The 23,283-nt window shown below is 36.3% G+C and overlaps 1 protein-coding gene across 1 annotated transcript in view; it reads right to left on the reverse strand.

The window, feature by feature from the left end:
* The window catches only part of LOC121062395 (nuclear factor 1 B-type), a 40,971-nt gene extending 22,896 nt beyond the window's left edge, over positions 1-18,075 (reverse strand). The window contains exons 1-4 of the mRNA XM_040542403.1: positions 17,946-18,075; positions 15,285-15,469; positions 4,203-4,368; positions 559-641 (exon numbers count right to left, since the gene is read on the reverse strand). Of these exons, the coding sequence (XP_040398337.1) occupies positions 559-641; positions 4,203-4,368; positions 15,285-15,469; positions 17,946-18,075 (564 nt within the window). The remainder of the gene's footprint in view (positions 1-558; positions 642-4,202; positions 4,369-15,284; positions 15,470-17,945) is intronic.
* Positions 18,076-23,283: the final 5,208 nt, after the last annotated feature.

A 23,283-nucleotide genomic window follows, 5' to 3' on the forward strand; every position in this document is an offset into this window, starting at 1 on the left:
ATAAATGATGTAAGAAACTAGAAACATGTTTTTATCATGTTTGAGATCAGCAGACCAATGTACGCCTATTACACTAGAAATGGTGATGTGTTGCACTGAGAATATGGTTTTATAACAAATTTCCTAGAAATGAAATACAGATTTTTTTTTTCTAAACATCTGCAAAAAAATATAGCTTGGGAATTTTAATTTGGACATTTCCCTTTAGAAATTTTGCTTAATTTTAATTTATTTTGAAATGATTATTTTTTCCTTATAGACCTCATTCTCACTCTTAAAATCCAACTAAATTTTACATGTATGAGCTCTTGAAAAATGGAGCAATTGGAATAAATATGATTAAAAGTTCCTTAAGATGTCACAAATCCAAGAAATAAAGTATATGCTAATTTCACGTTTCTTAAAAGATTCAGTTTTGGTTTGAGTAAACTGCATCTTCAGATGACAAATACTAAAACCTTTAAGATCCCATTCTAATCCAAGATAACAGTGGCAGCATGTAGAAAGGTAGTATATAAAGCTTCTCTATATCATTACACCTATGTGAAACTTGCCCACCTGTTGCTGGTGTAGGAAGGATGGGTCTCTTGGGCTTAGTCCCACATATCGATTGGCTTGGGATGTGCCTGAGGCTGTGTAGGCTGATTAAGGAAGAACAGAACAGATTGATAAAAATACCAACCTATCATAACTATTACCCTGTGCAGGTACAGTACAAATATGAGAGATCCAGAGTTATGATTATGCAATATATAGGATGTGTCTGTTTTTTCTTAATTTAAGCTTTAATAGAAAGCAAAAGAAAAGTTGGGCCAAAGTCAGAAAGGCACATACAAATTCCTATAAACGTCAATGGAAACTGCATGTATAACTCACAGTGTTCACTCCCGTTATATAAAAGTTTTTCTGCTTGACATATATATATATATATTTAAGTAATTAAATGAAGTATGTTTCTGAAAGAATTACAAGCCTGATCCTCATTTGCATTGCAACTGCCTAAGGTAGTGATTAAACCATTGGGATTACTATGTTGTGAGAAAAGAATAAGGAAATATTAGTCCACACAGTCTTGCTGTCGTGAATGCCCCTCACAAAGCTGTAAGAGAACAACAAAAAATGGAATCAGAAGTTCAGCTACTTGTGTAGCATGACATTATTATTTACAGTCCTTTGGAGAAAGGATGCAATGTGATCAGTATTTTCATGAGTGAGAGTTAACTTTTACTGTGCAAGATAATATTAAATATTCAACTCCTTTATGCATCAGGAAACAACATTTTTGCAGGAGGGGGAAAATTTAAGGAAGTCTCTTGCTTCTCTGCTACAGAAACTTAAAGAAATCCACTTCTGAGGTGTAAGAGGATGTAGGTGATGCTGGGATTAGTTACACAATATGGATCCTTCATCTGTAGGTCACATTCCTGTCTGGTTTCTGTTGGTAATCCCTGAAGGCCACTACCTTCTCATGGCTTTTGGTGGCACTTATGAAATGGGGTATGTGATTTTACTCCACTCTGGTGTGGAGATGTCCACTCTGCAACTTACAGCATCCTATCTTGGAAACTTGCTAGTAGACAAAGCATAACTAATAAAACTGAACAAACCAGTGATGACCTAGGTGAGAGTAGTAACTAAATATTGCCATTAATATTACAGCCACATTGCTTATATAAGCAAATTAAATCTGTTTAAAAATAATAATGGTACAGCCTTTCTGTAGTAAAAAGGTTTGATTGAAAAACTTTATTGAAAAACTACCATAAAAAAAAAATGAATCAGATAGTAGAAAGAATTTATGGTGGAAGCCACAGGGCTTCCCAAATATTAACAAAATTTGCTGTTCTCATTCAAAATAATTCTGCTTTTGCATTTCAGAATGAAAAGCAGTGCTAATCATTTGTCATTTTAGTCTCATCAGACTGAATAGTAATGATAACTTGTTGGCCAAGCATATATGTTTTGAATCAATCAATAAGTTCTTGCAAATAAAAGTAAAATTATGCCTTAAAACAATTTAGCATATTAACACTCTCTGTGGCGGGTATATTAAGATTGATAATACTATCTGTATAGATTCATATATAATTTATATATTAGTAGTGTATGATCCCTCATTTTTGCATTTTTCTTCATCAGCAAACCAAGAGAACTTTTCCCTTCCAGTCATCAATCCAGTTTTAAAATGTTTTACAAGGTACGTGCACAACTGCACTGCTCTCAGAAACATAGCACGCTGAACATGTAGCACTTATATGCCTTTTTGTGCAGAATTGGCACATCCTATTTAAAATTTTACACAGTTTTTTAGTATTATTATTTACATGCTCTAGTGACAGACATTGGATCTTTAGGCAAAAAGTTGCTTAGGTACTGTTGTGGAAGCATGAAGATTCAAATATAACATGGAAGCATTATTTCAAATACTGAAGCAGAGATTTTCTAAGGTTCACAGGGTAAATTGAGTGCCTAAGTTCCAATGAAATTCAAAAGAAACTGAATGACAACTTCATCTGAAAATATAGTCCAAATTTTCCCATTACTAGTGGGACAATAATTAATGAACAGATTAGCTTTGATTTCCTGTAATAATCATTAATATGGTCAGATTACCAGCCAGCATCCCAATGCAGACCTGACACAGTATTTGTTCTTTTTACCATTTGTATTGGAGACTCTGACCTCATCTGAGGCATATATATGTGTCAGGCACAATCATGTCAAACAGGAAAAAGGATGAAATCATGAATACTTGGAACTATGCATGAACCTGGTTTTCTCACCTATTCTAGACCAAAAATTTAGAGCAACAGCTTATAAACTGCTTTAGGTTTGCTGCTAAAACTAACTCTTCTCAAGAGGCACAAGAACTGCACCATATGCCACCAGACAGGGTACAGATACACTGTACCACTTAACCCTTTAACAAATTTTCTGCTACACAAAAAGAACAGAAAAAACACTTCCACAAATTTATCTATATAATTATAAATTTATAATTAAGCAGTAATTTGTACAGAAGCTACTTCTATCCTTTTATAATAAACACATAACCACCTTAAATCTTGAACACTCATATGCATTAGAGTCTCATCTCTGCTTCCTGTTCTAATCAGATGTTTCAAAGTAGTATATATACTTAAAAATAAAATAAAAATGTTTACAGTCTCAGTTAATGGCAATCCAAAAATTAGGAACTAGATTCACAGTTCAAACACTAATTGCTTCTAAAGTGAGTCATTTAAATGGAATGGATGCTAAGGACATTCATATTATTAATGAATAGTGACTTTTCTTCCAAATCATATGACCCTTTTCTACCAAATCATATGATCAGAAGTGTCTCCTAAAAATCTTCACATCTGATAAATACTGGCAACACATCTCCAGTCCAAATAAAAGTTCAACGTCAACAGATATGGAGAAGATAATGAAAAGACAACCTAATGCATCATTGAGCATAAGATGAATAATTAAAAGAGAAAAAGTTATCCTATTCCTAGTTATATCTTTGTTCTTAGTTGCAAAATTGCAGTTCCATTGACGAGAATAGGATAAATAATATGGTCTTGGACTTACAGTAACAGAGCTTTAAACTTTAAAGCTCTTTTTTTTTTTTAATTATTTTAATAATAATAATTAAAAAAAAAAAAAAGAACAGTGAATATATTATCCACTGCAAAAATGACAAGGAATTAAATTTTTCTTTTGCCACATCATTTATTTTTGCTAAAAATGACACGACTTATATCGGCATGCAATTATCATAGCTCGGATTCAGTATGCATTGAAACAAGGCTTGATTTCTGTAGGAAAACTCATTGAGGAGCAAATTATCCAATCTCTGTTTGGAATTCCATCTGTGGGTCATTGTAATACCTTTCTGTCTCAGTGTGCTTCTCAATGTCTTTACAACGTCCACCTTAGATGAAAGATCATGTTTTCTTTTTCTTGAATAGTGGTCAAATACGCAGACTTTTCCCTTTCATTTTGGTTGTCATGTCACAAGTATTAGTTCATGTAACATGATACATTAGTTAAAATTTGAAGAGGAAAAGCTTGCAGTCGGATCACATATTTGCTCTCCATGTAAATGATGAGCATCCACTTGGTCAAATAGTAGGAAAAGGCACCTTTTCTGGCCTCAATTTGGTACATTGAATCTTCGATGGACATTTTTTGTTTCCTAGAGAAATACTTACTGGTTGCTGTAGGTGAAGATGCCTCACCTTCAGTGGATGTAGTGATGGGTTTAGTATCTGTCATGGTCAGGGTCACAGGTCGCACCGCACTGTGATGGGGAGAGGGTGCCAAAACTGGAGTAAAATGGCCAGGCACTTTCCCTACTACTTGACCACTGCTGTTAGGCTACAAAACAAAACCAAAAGAATTCCTTGTGAAATAAACATTGTGTTTAAGGAACCTACCCACCTATCTTAGGGTTTTTCAGAATGCCCATCACTGTAGTACCTATTTGCTGGAATGTGCTGTTTTAACAAATTTATGTACTTCCATGAGAGCTTTTCATTATGCAGCAGAGCCCTCCTCAGATAGGTATTATGTATGTAAAAGCAGTACCTTTTGGTGAGCTTTCTCTCTCTCTGGATGCAGCATATATCAGACCATTTCAAAATATAGTTGCTGTTCATACAATGGCTATGAACCATACTAAGACCCACGACAGCAGGATTAAATTGACCAGGCATAGGCCATGATGTACTAACTATTAAGAGCAAATGAATGATGCAAAACCTCTATTTTCACATGCCATACCACTCTGGCTTGGAGTGTAACCAAGACTTGACCACAGTTGTCCACAGAGATTACACATACTGGAAGGCTAACTAATAATTCACTTTTTAGAGCAGGGGAGAGGGTTAGGATACAACTCACTGTATTGCATACATCATAACCTCCAGCCAAAAGCCACCTGCCAAAAAGCATCCTACACGGAAGTGTGTCACAATGGAAACTTTGCTAGTTGAGACTGTAGTCAACAAAGCTGCCTCTTTCAGAGATCAATTCACAGTATGTACAAGAGGAGGTCTGCATGTGACTTTATGGTACAGGTCATCAGGGTAATGTTTTACCTTCTGCATATAGGCACATCTGAATTTGGCAATGTTCACTGCTAAATGTATATATTTATACAATGAACATGGCTTAGACATTCTGCAGTACAGTAAATACTCCAATGGTAAATAACTTGCAGCAAAAGTCAGCAAGTAATCTAGTATTTTCAGTCGTGCCTGAAAACTTTTGTTTTAAACTGTGTGCTCTGTGAATCATAGGTTTTTTAAAATACAGGCAAACAAAATGAAAATTACTGGGAATCTTATTATAAGAAGGATACTGTCAAATTTGAGATAACTCATAAAAGAAATGGACTGATAAAGAACTTGATTCAACTAATTCAAGGAAAGGTTAAAAGAGGTAAGCATGGCTATAGTAATGAAATAATAACTGTGGGCTGAGATGATTACTGCAAGTATGTGTAGAGTATAAACACACAGAAGAGGAAGGAATTATTTGGAAAGAACAGGAAGTACAAACCAGGAGTAATGGAATGAAAGGGAGAAGGAGGAAATTTAAAATGAATAACAGGAAAATACTTCCTGGCAGTATGATCTATTAGACTTTGAAAATGCCCCCAAAGGAGACAGAGCCTCATTCTTTAGAAAATCTAAAATTAAAGTAGAAGAAAACACTGAAAAGTATAAGCACAAATGGAGACCAATCCTATATTCACAGGAACATGAGTGATTACCAGATTAATTCCCCCCATAAAATTACAATGATTTATGAATAATAAATGAAAAATAATATCAAAACTGTGTATGAATGAGAAAAGGCCAACAAACTGCTCCCAAATTAATCTAATTCTACTACTACCAAATGAAAAAAATCACCTCCAAAACACAACTATGAGGTGGCTCAAAGGAGCCATGCAGTTCCAAGATCACGTAAATATATGAATTGGATGGTATTTACCACTTTTCATTAATGTTCCTCATTGCTTAAATTGAAAAGTTATTACTAGGAGTTTCATAATGGGTGGGTGAATGAGAGTCAGCTGTCAAAGTAGTTTCAAAATAAGAAAGCAGCACTGATTCAAAGGAATGTCAATAATTTCACATTTTAAATTTCTAGATAACCGGTATGTTACCAAGAGTTTTATTCAGTGGGCGAAACCTAATACATAGATATATTTTCTTTTACTATATACACTTGAAATGAAAATGAGATGTGGCAGAATATACGAAAGGCAACTTCTAGAGAATAGCATGCTCTAAAAATTTACTCAGCATCTGCTACAAATTAAATCTTTATATTTCAGCAAATAGTCAAAAATTAAGTAAGTGCCAATATGTTTATTTCTTTGAGATCCATCATAGCAGTGGTTTAGGGATTTTTATCTTATGGGCTCTATTTTAAACACCTAACACCCCTAAAACTAGGGGTCTTATTGACCAGAATTCTGTCTCTACTTGCTTTAGAGGAAAGTGAAAATTTTAACTGACAAATTCAGAAAATCTCTAAGAGTTACACAACTTTCTCTGCTTTGGACTGGACCTTTGGTATGTTTCTGGGAAGCCTGCCATAGCGGTAAGCCCCCTCTCCTCCCGGGCAGCCAAGCCATCCATGCAGTCTGATGGAGGTCTCAGTTGCATCTGGTGGCTCCCAGGTGGAGTCACAGTCCTGTGACAGAAGAGCTACCTTAGGATGTTTAGTTCATGTGGTATGCTAGCATACCCCAGAAACAACTGTGATTCTCTTACTAAAATGATCAGCTTTTATTAGAAACTAAGAAAGAAGATTCCAAGGAATTTATGGATTAAAACAGCCAGTGTCATCAGCTTCCAAAAGCAGCTCTGTCTCCAAAGCCAGACTCAAATTAATTAAATGGACACAGCTGGAGTCCAGGACAATTTACAGCAATGTATCACCTTCTATTGTTCCCTAGCGATCCCAGTCAATAGGAATGCAACGTCTCACATGGACTCCAGCTTAGTCCATGTATATATTGTCCAAAACAGCAAACCCTTTCCTTGCTGAATTACAAGAAAAGACAGAATATACTTAAAATCCATTCTCATGTAAACCATATTTTCCCTACAAAACAGCAGTGCAGTACATCTCCCCACTTCATCAAAAGTGAGGGTGAAATCCTGTCCTTTCTGAAATCTATGAGGAATTTTCTAGCAATTTTAGTGGATATGGTTTGTGACATCCCAAGTAACTACATTTCTATTACTTTTTTTTTTTTAAATTATGTTCTTAAATGGTAGCCATTGTTCCATATCTGTGCTAAATGTAAAACTGAGAAAAGACATAATACAGGGAAACCAGCATCTGTAATTTCTAAACAGAAAAATCAAACAAACCTCCAAAGAAAAAGGAAAACTTGTTACTTTAGTAAGTTTACTCCTTATGGTACTAACATTTCAAAGTCTGACGGTACATTAGATTTCAAATGGAATTATAACTTATCTGCCTCTTAACAATCTTATTACATATTGTCACATTTCCCCAAGTACCTTCTGTCTGCACTTTATTCTACTTTTATTTTTGTAGTCTCTGACATCTATTCCTTTCCTTTTTTAAGTACTTAACCTCTGCTTTCACATTTGTATCAAAACATCTGATTTGAAAATTTGCATTAATGTCAAGTACTGCATATTGCAGTAACTGTTCACGTGTTACTGCTCGACAAGCAAGGTAAGACAGGAAGGGATAGGTGACAGAGCTTGGTGCACCATGTCTAACTTCCCTTTCATACCAAATGCTTCCTGTATTTAAACATTAAACTAAACTCAGCTGTAGGTAAGTGAATACCTATCAGGACTTCTACATATATAATTCTTCTTCAAAAAAATGCTCAGCAGTTTTTCAGGTGTGAACAGAGGTTTTCCATCTACCACAACTTGTCATGAGAAATGGCATATGTGAAATTCTCTTAAAACTTCAGTGTTTTTCCTAGGTGTGTTATATTTGAAAACAGAATGTATGAAAAAGCCTTGTACTCTCTTAAATTCTGTTACTCCTAACAAATCTTGAACATTCATACTTGTCTTGCTTGCAGTGAGAAACAGTGAAGCAGTTGTAAGTACTGATGTTTAAGTCACTGTAATAAGTTTGCAGCCTAAGATCATGAAACAATCTTAAATAAACAGATCATTTAATTGTCTCAGAGTTATTGTTTAGGCCTGTCTTCAGGCTCACTCTGACAGTGCTGCATTGGTTTATACTCAGCTCACACATATGTAGTTATCTTTGCAAACACAAAACTAAAAGTTTTTAAAATAAAAGTCTGGACAGTGGAGCATGGAAATTGATAGTGGTACAAGCTCAAGAAGACCAGCTTTCCTGGACATCTCAAGTCCTCTGTCCCACTTTAAGCTTTTGTTGAAAAATGGGAGACCTTTTGTGCTGAAATAGCCCTCTTAAATTCATAATTCATAATTTTATTAAAAACTGGGTGCTAGAAAACAATTCTGTGACCTGTTCCCATTTTAACTTTTGCAGTTCTGTTAAAAGGTATTTTAGCGTAGCAACTATATATCTATTTGAACAGTATCCACTTAAATTACAAGTTCAATTTTATATAGCACATTATTTAACATAAAATAATTTTGTCCTTGTTTAATACAAGTTCTAGGATTTAGTTCTAACTTTCTTTGAAGAGATTCTTCACACTAATGCATTACAGGTGAAAAATCAACTGTTACCATCAAATGGGGCATCAACACATCTGTATAATGGATTCACAAACAGAACTATTATGCCTGAGGCATAAACCTCAAACAAATTGCAGGAAGAAAGCTGTGCTAAATAAACAAGCTGTGCAGTTGAAAATGAGAAGGAAAGAGGCAACTACAATGTCAATGTAGCCCCAGTTTATGCAGGTAAACATATTTTTATTGTTGGACTAGAGGCTAATTTGATTTTTAGATGTGTTACATTTTCCATATTTTTAATATCATAGTGTCTTGTATTACAACAGATTAACCCATTTATGTGCCCAGAGCCACAGGTTATATTCACTGTCATAAATGTGACATAACTGTAGAATAATCAGGCAGTTAGTATCTGATTGTCTATACTACACACAATTTCAGTTAATCCTTAGGTCTGATGTCTGAACAGAAATTTTTAACAGATATGAATATGAGCGTTCTTAAAATCAGGATTTAGTGTAGCTGTTTTCACTGCTAGGATTTTATTAACAGATTTATAATCAGTAATCAGTCAATTTCCTCTCAGACTGTTGTTCACAGATTTTCCCAAATACCAGTACCTTTATACTGTAGGTTTTAAATTATATGTACAGTGGCGATGAATATCACTCCAAAATCCTATCATAGAGTAGTTTTGAGACCACTGATTGAATTCATTTTGTTGATGAAGCTGTAGAAACTGTTCTACATATTTTGCTCCTCTGCTCATATACAAAATATTTTGCTTTAAAAGTTATCTATGAACCTGGAGTTCATAACTGATAAATTCTGTCAGAAAGCCCATGCCACTGTGGTCTGTGATATCTACAGGGGGTTATGGATGTTTCAGAAAATCTACAAGAAAAAGAAAGTCGAAGACTTTTACAAAACTGGAGGTTTTGCATAGGACACCCTAATATTACACCACCTGCATCCATCCAATGTCTTGCATGGGAGATAGCTCAATGGTACAGGAGACAGTTTCAAAAAATGTGTAGAAGACATTACCTATCTGAGTAATACAACAGTGTCTTTAATAATCTGCAAACCAAGAAATTTTGATATTAACAGATTGCTGCCATTGAGACTGTAGAAGATACTGTAGGGAAGTTTCTCCTCATGTTGAAACTTACAGGTTCCATAATGTACTTGTTTAACAAGAAACAAGGCTATGCAGACTTTTTTTTCTTTCCCCCTCTTCTTTTCGTGCTACTGGACACTATGGTCACAACAGAAACATATTTTGCCCTTTTATGTGCCCCTCACAACTTTTCTTAAGGATGTATCTCAGTGAAGTTTCCATATCCTTGCAACCTCAATAACTGATTGCTACAACACATCCTACGCAGACCTCACCGGGAGATCCCACACAAAAGCTTCAGGTGGTGTGACACGCAGCTACCTGTCTGCTTGGAGGAATTAACTTCAGAAAAAAACATGTTATTGCCAGTTCTTGGCTGACAACATCATTTCTGTACTATTTTCTGAAAGCAATCAGGGTGTTGACTTTGATCTATAAAGTTCTGAATCTCATCCATTTGAGAAAACACTTTCCTCTCGATACAATGCAGCTGAAACTGAGAGCAGCTGCAGAACTTCCGCAGCCAGCATTCAGACATGGATATCAAAAGACATTCTAGGTGAAGAGTCCTCTGCCCTGAACTACAGCTTTACCTGTGAGCTCATGAAATCTGGATTATTTGTTGCCATATAAAGCAAAAGGAAATACTCAGTTTTCCTTTGATATTTGTCTTAACAGGGCAAGTTCATGTTATACAAGCATGGGAAAGCAAATTTCTTCCCAGATAAATGTTCAAAAGATATCTTTGGACTTAATGGTATTTCACATAATCCAGAGATTTATAACTCTACATTTAATAAACTAAACATGAGCAAAATAAATACAAAGTAATCATTTACAATTGCAATTAAATTTTTATATCCCTTGTCAGTACAAACCTAAACTAGTGCTCTCTCTCTGCCTCCCAATTACAATTAAGAAAAGCACATTGCATTATTTAATTTCCAGAAATTACTTAAAAATTAGAAGGAAGGACTCACATAAGAAGCTGAAACTATTAAATGTCCGTAAGTAAAGTTGCTACCTATACCAAAGAAACCACATGCATACATATCACTTGTGCTGGCTTACTCTGCTAGTATTCTCTAAGAATCAGTTGGAAACCCTTTGTCCAAACAGACCCTCACAAGATTCCATCCTCATTGCCAGATGACTGCAGCTATTATGATGAAGATTGACAAAGCATCTTCCTGGAATTCCTTAAAAGTGTGTCTATCTTTGAAAAACAAACAAAAAAATGAATATCCCAATCAATTATGAGAGGAAAACAAGTGGCCTCACCAGCTTCCAGAAGCAGCTCTTCTCTAGCAGTTCAGATATTTCTGGCTTCAGACAAAGATAAAACTGTTAAAAGATAAAACTGCAAACGAGCCCACATTGCACCAAAGTATGTTTTAATTACCTGGGAATTTTAGTCAATATATGGACAGTTGCTCACTTGCACCTTAGCATATAACAAGGCATTTATTGTTAAGAGAAAAACAGTCTCATAGTTCATTCCCCCAGACTCGAAGCAGTTTTACCATGCTGCTGGGATCTGCATATTTCATCAACAATATCACAGAATCTGATTTAAATTGACCTGTAAACTGTGCCTTTCATAATCCAAACTCAAAAGGTTTACAAGATTTTCCACTTCTGTTTGCCTGGCTCAGTCAGAAAAAAAAATCTCACTGATGCCAGGACACACTTCAGTATGATTCACCTTAACTGGTTGCTTTACCATCATCTCCTTAATTATACTTGCTGACCCTTCTGTGATTCACCACACTGTAATCAGGAAACAATTCCCTTTAACTTGATGGGGCATTAAGTTTGGAGCTGTTGGATTTGTCTTCAGCCACATAATTTTTGTTGCGCTTGGTGATTTGTTCAGCCTGGTTGGAAGTCTGATCTTGATATTATGTATTGTTTCATACACTCTAAAGTAGTAATGCATTTTAAGTGTGTGCAAATCCGTGTGTGTGCATGTACATGAGTACATACACACACACACAAAATAAATTTTTCCAAGTCATATAAAACATTCAAGCATCCAGCTACAATCATTCAAAAAGTAAATACATGTTCAAAATTTGGGGTAGTTTTGAAGACCACAATATACTTTAGATGGATAAATAATGTAGGTGGATTAAACACATACTACATGACTAGTTTTTGATGAAACATACAATGAGTAACCAATATTAATTTAACTAGAGAGACCAGCACACCATCACAATTCAGATATATACTCACACAAAAAATCTCATCAAGTCACATGCTAAGATGAAAAAAGTTAAAATAAATACAATAAAAATGTCTCAGCAGAATTACTTAATTAGTGGAAAGTACAGCACTTCTCAAAATCTCAGGAACTTTTCAGATTCTTAGTTGGAGGCAAGTCCAGCTCTATAACTGATAAGATCCATTTCTGTTCAATATATTTGTTTATTTATTCTCCAGATTGAACAGGGGATAATAAACAGATACTCAAGAAACTGAAAGCCACGGATATTTTGTTTAGGATCATCCATTGTTGCATCATTTTTAACTACAGCCAAAGGGCCTATCTGAACTTCCTGACTGTTCATCACACATAATTTGGAGTATTTAACATTATGTCAAGGAAATGCCCACTGTTTCCCCCTGTGGAAACCTATGGGAGTTCTATAGCTTTAAACTAATTTTACTTAAAGTATTCCATTGAATAGCATGTCTGTCTCACTATAATCAGTGCAGTAGTAATGTAATTAATCTCAAAATTGCTGTGGGGAGTACAAGGCATCTCAGTTGCTTGTCGTAACAATCTAAATTACTGTATTACTGAAAGATGTTGGGGAGGAACAGTTCATTTTAGGTAAATGCTGTCAGGGTATCCATTCTTTCTATTTCTAAAGCTGAAATTAAAACTATCATCATAGTTCTCCTTTTGAAATCCAAATGAATATGTTTTGAGGTGGGAAAGTATAATTAAATTTGATGTGGTATTCCTACAGATGCAGTTTTGCATTTTACAATAATTAAATTTGTTTGAATAAAAATTCATGTTTTATTTAGAAAAGAAAAACTGGTTTGGCTCAAAGCATGCCATTGTATCAGAACAATTCTCTTTTGTCACTGAAACTTCACAAACGGCTGCTTCTTTTTCTAAGCAAAAAAAAAAAAAATCATTGTTTTGTACAGCCATCATTTAAGAGCTCTGTTTGGAGATATTTTGACTATGTATGCAAATCCTCTAATATAGGGCATTTCTCAGAGGTGAACCTTCAAGAATTAAATTTAAAAGAGATTCCATTAATAATAGTGATTAATGAGAACAAATTGCAGAGAATAGCTGGTGCAGATGCCTGGAATCCCATACTTGGTGTTTTTTAACCCCGGCCCTTCTTCTCAAGAACTAAATCTAACATCAAATGAAATGAAAAACATTAGCCTAATATAAAGGTTATGAAAGGTGGCAAAAGCAGTAAATTGAAGCCAGTTTGTCCTGTTATTCCCTATGGTACTACAACACAAGAGTAGGAAATGTTTTCAGTTCACTACTACTGTGAAATGATCAGGAGAGTAAAATTTTGTCTTTTAAGGTTTAAAGACAAATCTTTTAAGGGAAGATAAGGGAAGAGAGTAAGACTTTTCTTGGGCGGAGACTTGAAAATGCTTATTCTACTCAGTGAATACATTTCCCAATATTAAAAACAAAAGATGACACACTTGTCTGAAATAAAGTCAGATACTTCATTTAGATTTTTTTGTATTTTTTTCAGTAATGATCCAAACCAGAACACTGAACAATCCAGTGAGATTATCACCTAATCTGCTCTTTTAACATATATAAGAAATAAAAATCTAAGTAAAAGAAACACTGAATAATTGAAGAAATACAGAACACTAAGGGCCTGATTTTAATTTGCATATTTTTTCCCTTAATAGTGCCTAATTAAGACATCAGTTTTAAAAAAAAATCCAATAGAACTCTAAGATTTTCAACACTGAATTAACGTTAAGGACTTTTAATGGATGTCTTAATTAGACTTTGTTATTCATGGAAATTTTACACAAATTAAAATCAGGTCCTGCGTGCACTGTTCCCAGCTGAGTCTCAGCAAAAATGCTATATGGGACTGAAAGACTTTCAATTCATCTACAGATAGCAATTTGTGTTCTAAAGCTGATGTAGTTGATTTTCACTTTTTTGTTTAATTTGCATTAATATTGTAACCAACAAAAGTCACATTGGGAGGACTCTCCCTTCGAAGTAAATTTTGATTTTATGGACACGCTCCTTTTTTTTTTTTTTTTTTTTTTTTTTTTAACACATAGAAAGTCATGTAGCTGGACTGGAGCATTTGCTTGTGGGGACAATAGCCACAATGACCTTCTGAACAGCCCAGAGGGGCCTTATCACTTATTCAACACAGAATTCAACATAGAAACTTTGATTCAGTCTCAAGTTCTACTGCTCTTGTGCCTGAAACTCTTACTGAAAAGGCCTGTCATTATTTGTGGGGAAAAAAATATATATAAAATGCTATCGTCATAATCCCCTCAACCCTGATAAGACAGCCCTTCCAAAGGAACCTAATTCTTAGGAGCAGGAAAATCTGACTGCTATCACTTCAACTTGCTTTCCCAAGACTCTCCAAAAAACATGCTGGAGCACAAGCTACAGGACTCCACAGAAGCATTTCAGACAAGGCATCAAAAACAGATACCAGCCCAACCAGCAAAGATTACATTACACTGACACTGGAAATACTCCAAGGATTGACAGACCAAGGCTCAGCTGCAGTTTATCCCATCATACAGATCACAAGTTAATGCTAGGTGCCGATGTCATCATGGAAAGTAGTTTTGCACACAGTCCTTTACAAATTACTTCTCTAATGAATACCACGTTAATTTCCCATGTCAGAGACGAGCCTGAATCAGTGTAGCAGCCAGGAACTCATCTGTTACTGCATGTTTTCTAGAGAAGGAAGGAAAATCAACTCCAGGGGTCTGTGCTGTGCTCACTATGGTAATGTTGTTGTATGTGTGCAATGTCAGGTGTCTGTGAAACATTGCATTACCTTGCCAGAGTTTATTTTAATTGCTGGTCTGTAAACATACCTGTATGTCTGTGTGTGTGCATACATGTGCACGTACATATCAGCATATGCAGCACCCTATCCTGCAGCAGGAGCTTCACCTCCATCCTGGCACTCAAGCCAGTGGGGACAACTCCCCGCTGTCTGGTCATGGAGGTGCCCAGCCTGCAGGAGGGGTGCAGGACAGGGACTGGCTGCTGGGTCACTCAGTGCAAATATTCTTCTTGTGCTTGACAGAGCAACAGTGAGTAGATATGAATATCCTACTCCCTTTATTCAACCATGTTGAATAGGAAAAGTGCTCCATCTCTCAGCTTGCTCTGAGACCAGAAATAGTGAGATATTGGTCTAAATGCCCTGAAAGATACACATTCCACAGAGGATTTCTTTTGGAGGGTTCACTTGGTTTTACAGTACCTGGCTAGTCTGTGGACTGGATGGGTCGTAAGAAGGTACATAATTCTTCAGAGTATCCTGAGGATTCAGGTGGGGAGGATATCTGATCGTTGGATGAGAGAAGTAGCTAGACGGGGCAGGAGGGAGAATAGCTTGTGCTGGAAATGGCAATGGTGAAGGTGAAGGTGGAGTTCTAGTTGAGATGACTGGAGAAGATAAAATAACATTAAAATTACTTCGCATCTTGTTTCTTCTAAAATTCTTCATCTCTGTGTTACAGCAAAAAAAATAAGTCAGTACACTGTACTCTTGCTTCATGGTACCTTTACAGAATATCTTCTACGTCCTCCCCTCACACCATCCCAGGCACTGCACAGTGCTTCTGCTTCAAATTCATAAATGCAGTATCTTACTCTCAATTTTGTGGGCTATGCCTTTTTTTTTTTTTTTTCCTTCAAACAGTAATTACTCTCCAGCATAAAACACATTTCAACTATAAAATTTTCCTATCTAGAAAATTTTCCTATCTAGAGCCCAAGTAAACAAAAGAAATATTTTACTAAATAAATAAAATCTACACTTTTGTTCACATTATTCCAACAGAGAATCACAAAGTACTAAGAAATAGTAATTTCTCACTGTATTGCACTCTACCTGGTTCATATGGGGATGAAGTAATAACTACTCAGCAATAATGCCATGAATAATTAGATGACCTTTGTGAAAATGCTAATGAACATTCAACTTCGGGGCCTGGGAAACCAGTCCACCCAATGGAAATATCTCTAGCAAACAAAAAGGGATCTACCCTGTATATATTTTTCTTTGCATTCTTTTTCTTCCCAGCCCCTACAAACACACACTTCTCTATCTATAGACTATATGTCATGTCTAAACAACCAGCAATGTTTTCACAGTGAAAGGAATGTACAGCATGTCCTGCCGTGGCTGCATTGTCCAGCTGGAACTGGAGAGCGTTCCTTTCCCAGGCTGCACAGAGAACCGCTTTCCCCCCTGGCCACACATCCAGTGGGCACCTACTTTGTGACTTGGTAAAAAGGGGCTGCTGACTTCAAGGGAAGCGGAGAAAAGACAACACTGTGCCGGCTTTCATTAGTGGGAGGGTACAAAATCAGATCTGTGTAAGCAAGGTATTTTACAGACTGCTCACAAATATCACATCACAGTTCATCAGCACAAGCACACCAACAGTGCTCTACTGGACCACCTCCCTTGCCTTTGTTTTTTTTCAGCTAAATTTTTTAATGGCTCGCTATTTTTTAGATGGGATCAAATGAAAACTTGTCTTTGCAGTAGAAAGTTCCAAAATTGCTGTACTTTGGAGTCAAAACCTTGCAAATCTCAAAACCATTGCTCACTGACAGAATAGAAAAGGCTATGCAGATAGCAATCAGATTTCCTGATGAGTAAATAGCTGATCTACAGAATTAGGTTACAATTGTATGTTGCCTCTTGAACACATACATCTAAAAATTATACACTAAAGCAAATATAAATGTCTACACATAAGTGTAGGGTCAAAAATAATCACAGAAACTTATTTTGTGACAGACTCATCTTAATCACAAACCCATCAGCTCAGTTTAATCATAAAACATTAGTTACTGCTCTAATATGGGAGAATTGTGCAAAACAAACACAAATGAGTAGAAATCTATCCACTCCATTTCATCCATCATCTCTGATGTGACTGAGTATTGTGGAAACCTTACAGAGACCAGAAAGAGTTCTGGTTAACTTTCACAATGCAAAGTGGATGCTAAGGGGAAAGTAGTCCTCACATCTGAATTAAAAGATAGGACTTTGAAATCATCAGAGAAATCACAAAACAGATACTTCTCAAAGAATAACTGCATGTTAAATAAAAGACAATGCTCAGATCTGCTTCACTCCTCAAGTCACCCAGCTCTGCTCAATAAATGAATCCCTTTATATACAATTTATAAAGAGTCATGATGAGCCACTGAGGAGAGACGTCTGAGTATCATGTTCTCATATGAAGAATCAGGGTCACTCTCACTTCTAAAATTAAACAGACCCTGATGCTGGAATTTCTCTGTCATTCCTCTCAAGCTCTCAAGATAACATGCAGTCCATCACATTTCCTTTACAATTTAAGTGAAATTTTAGTATGGATTTACTACGGGTTTCAAAAATACAGTGGCTGAAAAACATTCATCAGAACTCTGCCTCTTTAGACAGAGCATTGAAAAGAAGCAGTGGTATTTATTTTACATAATGTATCACATAATGAACGTGATTATGATTTCTTTTGTGTTTGAAATCCTACCTATTCTGATATTTAACTACAATAAAATCATAGCAACAATAATAAAAAAGGATGCAAGTTGGAAGGACAAAAGACTGCAAGTATTTTTCCTTCGTCACTTTCTTTTTGTAGTTTACAGCTTGTTTTATTCACTGGCTAATCCTAAATCCCTTTAGTGACTTGCAGCAGTAAAAATACCTGAACTGAGTTTAATGAGCATTTCTGCAAGGTTACCTCTGCAACATATTCAATTCTGTTTCTACTCTTACCAGTAATATAAATGGGGTTAGGTCTCCAAGTAATTCTGAAAAAAGGCATCACATTCAGAGAATAGGAAAGGAGAACACACAACACAAACAGGGAGGAATTTCTTCCTCCTCCATAGCCCTCACCACTCTGTGCAACTCCTGGGATTCCTGGGTGGTGATGCTGGGGAAAAGTGCTCAGTCTTGGTGAAGAATCCTGGGGAGAAGTAGGACTAAACAAAGGCTTTTCAGGTTTCTTCATTGTAGGAGAAGACATATCTGCAATATTAAAAGTAAATAAATACATTAAAATCAAACAAGCAAAACAACCAGAAAAAAATAAAAAGATATAAATAAATAAATAAATAAATAAATAAAAACAGTGACATTAGCTTAGAAGTCCATCTCAGAACACATGATTTTGTAAACTGAAGATGTTTATTTTTGCAGTTCTTACATAAATATTGCTTGGTGACCCAACTCCCCCGTGACCAATAAACTAATTTTAAACTATCACTTCCCAACTTGAGAAAGAATAATAATCCACTAACTGGTCTTTGTCCTGCAAAACAGAAACTACATTCCTTTCATACCAGACAAGCCAAACAGTGAAGAAATGAATGTCTTCAGAACCTCCCTAGACACTTCACAACTCCCCATAACATCACCAAATCATCTGCTCCTTCAACAGCCATGTAATAGTTATTGCATTTTTTAATGGAACACCTACACTCAGGTGTGTAGGGCAACTGCTATACACATGCTGGTTTATGGTATGTATTATTTTGTTATTTCAAAACCTTTCCCTTGCCCTTTCCAAAACCATAGTGAAACAATGTAACCTTCCTAAGAATAAAGGATACTTTCACTTCTCTATTTCATGTTTTCCATGTCTCAAGTAGGGCCTTCCCACCTCTTCCTTCCCTATCAACAAAACCATCTCTTCAGAGCTCAATACATGAAGATAACACAATAGAAGGGACAAACAAATAATTTCTATCATACAGGGTTACTGATACTGCATAAAGCAAAGAAAAAAACACTGAATTCCTTCCAAAAGTTTAAATTAAGAGACATTGGTTTCACTTTGCACCGAAGTAAATTATTTCGAAGTTAGTTTTAATATTTTTATAGGACACAAATCAGTATCATAAGCAGGTTTCATTTCCAATCAATGGGACTAACACATGTTTAAAGTAAAGCTCATTTCTTAAGTACTTTACTGGATTGGGGCCATATTGCAGCTGACTTTCCTACGTGTACGATGTTCATCCTTAAAGTGATTTTGGTACATCTAATACTAACACACTGTATTGTATTATTCTGGGGGACAAAAAATCTTCTTGGAAGATCCCCAAGAAATGGGAGCACCTTACTGAGACCAAATTGGACCAGTGCTTTCTGAACAGGCTGTAGTTTAACTGTGGGGTTTGACAGTAAGAGCCTTACCCTCAAACTGAGAGATCGATTCACCCAGCTGCCCTGCCACCACTGCTGAGCTCTGCAGAGGCACTGCCACCAGGCCCAGAGCAGACCCTGCACCCCCGCCACTGCCTCCCTTCAGCTTCCCCATTTTCCTTTGGTCCTGTCTGCAATGTCTGCTGATACCCTGTAACATTTACCTCCTCAGAAAGGCTACTGAGAAAGGATTTTATTCAGGGAAGTAGTCAACAGGAGTAAGCAATGGCTTTACATTAAAGCCATTCAGCACTCACTGAATTTTAACAGATATGACAAAGGCTGCTGTATGTTTTTTATTATACTGTTCTATCACAAATTTCTGTTGTTATCATAAACACTGACTACAGAGAGGGGCACCTCTAGCTGTCTTATAGAAACTTTGCAAATTAATTGCTGCTGAGGAAGAAAATGGAGAGGTATTTTATTTCTTTGAATCTACCAGCAGGCAGCAAAAATGCAAGTGCCAAATGGTTAGAGTTTTGGTGGAACACATTCTTCTAAGCTAAGAAATCCTTTCTAAAATTGTAAGACTTAATTCCTTTAAACTAAGTTTTGCATAAGCAACCCATGACAAAAGGAGACATTAATTCTGGAATGACATTGAAATATTTTGTTATGTTTTTTTGTTTTCTGCTTGCATAACAGCCCTAGCTTCTTAATATAAGGTCCTAGTTTCATCAGAGCAAAAATATTCTCATCCCTCCACAAAAGAAGTAGGGTTTTATAAGAGTTACGGGACAAAATCAAACAACTACTGTCTTTGTACATTGTTCATCGCCTGTACAATCTGTCTCACTGCAGTGTTACAGTCTGAGAAACAGTGTTCCCAACAGCCTGTAGACACAGCCTCCCACTACAGCTCTCTGCTCATCAGTACTTGTCACAGAAGTCACAAGTAACCACATATCTTATTGACTTCACCATGTATAGCCTATTGCAAACAAGAGAAGGTACAAAGAGTTGAATTTTATTTCAAATTAAAAATATGCAGTTGAGTCTCCCTAAGGAAAAACAAAACAAAACAAAACAAACAAACAAAAACAACATGGGTTGGAGGTGGAAAATCTCTTCCTTACGTAAAGCCCATATTCAGCAAAAGAACTTGTGAAAGAAAGAGCTGCCTAGCTCCTGAAGTTCTGCATGCATCAGCAGCTCTGATTGCTGGAATGCAGCAGAGATTTAATTTGGTTGGTGACTGTTACTTCATTAAACAAGCAAAAGTTGTTGTGTTTTTCAAAACCAAAATATTTTAGTTGCTCAGAAGAAGAATGCTATATGAAGTGCAATGCAATCAGAGTATCCATTAGCCCCCCAGGGGCATCACTAATTTGAAAAGAATATACTGAAAAGGAGATTGGTGACTATGATAACCCTGGCATTTGCTTTAAAAATGTGTCATTTTTTTCTCTGCTCCTACTTTACAGAGAAAAGAATTGTAGTCAACACACTGAAGACAGACAGCACTTTACAAAGTAAACACAATGAACATCTCATGCAGAAGACTGTTTCCTCATCAAGGTGAATGCCACTGGTAGTCATTAGTAGAAAATTCAGCACTGCCAGAAAAATATTCGTTACCCGCCAGAACAGAGACTTTAATGTACATTGTGTGGCACACCACCAGGAAGTACGTTCAGAAGTCTTGTATATAGCACAGGCAACTGAAAAGAGTAATGGCTGGAGTGCACTCTGTTAGAACAATGCCCTTGGCATTGTGAAGTAATTCAGATAGCCACTTCCCCCTGCAGCTCTCCCTGTGTGTGCCCTGACATCACAGCAGAGCACTCATGGTCCTTTTACTGTGGAGTAACAGATGCAGCTGACAGGACAGCCAGAACAATAACTGATTGTACAGGTTAGGAGGAAAGGCTGAAGCCATCTTCTCCTTGACCAAGAGAGGTGGTTTATAGCAGTTTTAAGAAAGCATACTAGTTACAGTTCTTTGGAGAGTTACCCGTAACAAAAATGAAAATGGGGGCGGGGGGTGGGGTAGGCAAAGTAGTTTTTCACTATCTTTAGTTTTGCTCCTCAGAAGGCAGTGACTTCAAGCAAAGCAGAATGAATTAAAGCAAAAGTGAGATTACATGTAATTTTGCCAGTAGATTTTACATAATGGAAAACACACGTTTTCTCATTTTGAATGCATGATTTTTTTCCACTTCATGAGATATCGTCTAGTTGCTCATGAAGCTTAGTTTTATACTGCTAATTGTATAACGAGTGACCGACAAGAGGTCTCAAAAATAGGTCACTTGCTCTCAAGTTTGCGTCAAAGTTTCAGGAATGAGATTCCAATTGTTATTACACGGAGAATGAAAATAAAACAGTTAACAGTGTGATTTATTTTTAGACTTTTGGAAAAATGCTAAGTATATATGAAGAGCAGAAAGATGCCAAAAACACCTGGACAAAGTTATCAAAAGGTCAGCATTAATCAGAACACACTGTGTGCTGTACTGCCTAGAATTTCCTTCAAATGTAAAAAATGGGCTTCTTTTTTTTTTTTTAATTCTCCATCCTATTCCAAATCATTCTTTTCTGTATTCTCATATGACTGTGAAGATACAGTATGCACAGACCCAAACAGTAGTATGTGTTAAATTTAAAACATCTCATCAAAGAAATAATGGCTTTTTCAAATAAACAGGAGTTATATCATCTCATTGCCCAACAAGGTAAATCTGACTACATAGGAAGGAAGTGGAGCTGCTGTGAAGCATAGCGTATGTAGTCTGCTCATCAGCAGCTTGCACAAATGGTGCTCCAGATGTATATCCGTTCAAGACAGCCCAAGGCAACAATTTTGATCAATTCTAATGTGATAAAATGCTGCAGGGAAAGTGTGCAGAAATGTGTTTACATCAGCCTTTAATTAAACTGTTGTTTGCTTCCTAAGAACCTTAGGAAACACTAATGAGACATGAGTTTCGGCAATTTCCTCATCAAGCAAAGACCCTCTTCCTCAGTCTGAAGCGGCCTTTGAGCCAGTCATCTCCCTGGATGACTGTCACATTGACACACCAGTCAGCAAGCCACTTGTTAGGAGAACTCATCTGGAATCAGGCAGTGGTCCAGGGCAAGCTCAAATATCTACTGGCCTGTTTCTTGTCTGCCTGATCTACTTTCTTGTACAATACCACATCATGGCAGCTCCTCTTTCTTGCTCATGAAACACGCTGAAGAGCAGGGTATGAAGAAGCCATAAACAAATATTAAATTTATTTTAATCCAATTTATTCTTTATCTCTACTTATTAATATATTTTGTACAGCTTGTTTTCACTGGTCTTCCCTTACATGGTACAGTCCTGCAGACAGCAATCTTTTAAGATCATTTACAACTCATTAGTGTTGCATTGCCTCTAGAGAAATCAAGATAAAACCATGTTCAAATGTTTATGGAAGTGTAGTGAAAGCAGGAAAGCTATGGAGTCCATAGCACCAGCAGCAAGCTATTAAAGTCATGTCTTCAAGCTAGAGTTTTAAATGAACTGATCATTTTCCAGAGGCTGTACCTGAGCTAATTCTGGTGCCAGAGTACACCACATACATCATATAGTTGGGACTCACCCTCCACTGCTTCTACAGTAGTAGGAACACTCGTGTGAAGAACATAGGAAAATCTCAGTAAGATTTTGAATTCACAATGGATAGTTGTAAGACAATGATGAATCAAGACAAATTCCACTGTGCTCAGGAGAAATAGTTTTGTTTTACACTACTGCCTGCGAAGAACAAGCAGAGCCACTCTGTACAAGCACAGCAGCATCACCAATATTCAGACGTGCTCAGCTGAATTTTCTTTAACATTGTAGATATTTAGTATTCTATGTCTTAATAAGGCACCTAACACAGAATATGGACAGCTAGGTGACTCTAAAGCACAAACACATCTCATGTAAGAAGGTGGCTTTGGTATGTCTGTTCTAAAGGCTTAGCACTGGGGATGGACGGAAAACTAGAATCCTAAATATCAAGATATTTTAACTCATTCTTATTCTTCACATAAAAGGAATCATGACTTT

The sequence above is a fragment of the Cygnus olor genome, chromosome Z (genome assembly GCF_009769625.2).
Source record: "Cygnus olor isolate bCygOlo1 chromosome Z, bCygOlo1.pri.v2, whole genome shotgun sequence".
Classification (NCBI taxonomy): domain Eukaryota; kingdom Metazoa; phylum Chordata; class Aves; order Anseriformes; family Anatidae; genus Cygnus; species Cygnus olor.